This window comes from Coturnix japonica, unplaced genomic scaffold (assembly GCF_001577835.2).
Source record: "Coturnix japonica isolate 7356 unplaced genomic scaffold, Coturnix japonica 2.1 chrUnrandom587, whole genome shotgun sequence".
In the NCBI taxonomy this organism is placed as follows: domain Eukaryota; kingdom Metazoa; phylum Chordata; class Aves; order Galliformes; family Phasianidae; genus Coturnix; species Coturnix japonica.
Genome location: NW_015439960.1, coordinates 25,253 through 26,547, shown reverse-complemented (window position 1 = coordinate 26,547; position 1,295 = coordinate 25,253). Strand labels below are relative to the sequence as shown.

The 1,295-nt window shown below is 32.7% G+C and overlaps 1 protein-coding gene across 1 annotated transcript in view; it reads left to right on the top strand.

The window, feature by feature from the left end:
• The window catches only part of LOC107307407 (maltase-glucoamylase, intestinal-like), a 78,514-nt gene that overhangs the window by 52,059 nt on the left and 25,160 nt on the right, over positions 1–1,295 (top strand). Inside the window, exons 23-24 of the mRNA XM_032441806.1 lie at positions 47–81; positions 985–1,101. Coding sequence (XP_032297697.1) covers positions 47–81; positions 985–1,101 — 152 coding nt within the window. The remainder of the gene's footprint in view (positions 1–46; positions 82–984; positions 1,102–1,295) is intronic.

The window sequence follows — 1,295 nt, the reverse complement described above, 5'->3', positions numbered from 1 at the left end:
TCAAATATTTTGCAGCCAAAAACCCTAAATTCTCTTATTCTTGCAGGAATGATGGAGTTCAGCCTCTTTGGGGTATCCTACGTAAGTGCTTCATCCCAGTTTGATTTATAGGATTTCTATGGGATTTTGGTTATAGAATTAAAGGATTTGGGTCGTTCATTGAATTAATGGATTTCTATGGGATTTTGGCCATTAAATTAAAGGATTTCTATGGGATTTTGGTCATTGAATTAAAGGATTTCTATGGGATTTTGGTCATCGAATTAAAGAATTTTGATCATTAAATTAAAGGATTTCTATGGGATTTTGTCCATTAAATTAAAGGATTTCTATGGGATTTTAGTCATTGAATTAAAGGATTTTGGTCATTAAATTAAAGGATTTCTATGGGATTTTAGTCATTGAATTAAAAGATTTTGGTCATTGAATTTATAGGATTTCTATGGGATTTTGGCCACTAAATTAATGTATTTCTATGGGATTTTGGTCATTGAATTAAAGGATTTTGGTCATTAAATTAAAGGATTTCTATGGGATTTTGGTAATAGAATTAAAGGATTTGGGTCATTCATGGAATTACTGGATTTCTATGGGATTTTGGCCATTAAATTAAGGGATTTCTATGGGATTTTGGTCACTAAATTAATGTATTTCTATGGGATTTTGGCCATTAAATTAAAGGATTTCTATGGGATTTTGGCCACTAAATTAATGTATTTCTATGGGATTTTGGCCATTCATTGAATTAAAGGATTTTGGCCATAAAATTAATGATTTTTATGGGATTTTGGTCATTGAATTTATAGGATTTCTATGGGATTTTGGCCATTAAATTAATGAATTTCTATGGGATTTTGGCCATTTAATTAATGAATTTCTATGGGATTTTGGCCATTAAATTAATGTATTTCTATGGGATTTTGGCCATTCATTGAATTAAAGGATTTTGGCCATAAAATAAATGATTTTTATGGGATTTTTCAGACCGGAGCGGATATTTGTGGGTTTTTCTCTGATTCCGAGTACGAGCTGTGTGCCCGTTGGATGCAGCTGGGGGCCTTCTACCCCTTCTCAAGGAACCACAATGGGATCGGAAATAAGGTAAAAACATGAAGAAATGGGCAAATTTTAACCAAATCTTTACTTTTTTCCCCCAATTCAGAGTCTCTTTATCCCCTCCCCCCCTTAAAGACTCTGAATTCCTCCCTTTTTTAATGCATTTTGAGGCAAATTTAGGCAAATTTAACGACAGCCGCCACCAAATTAAACCATTTCAAGATGATAAAAAACCACAT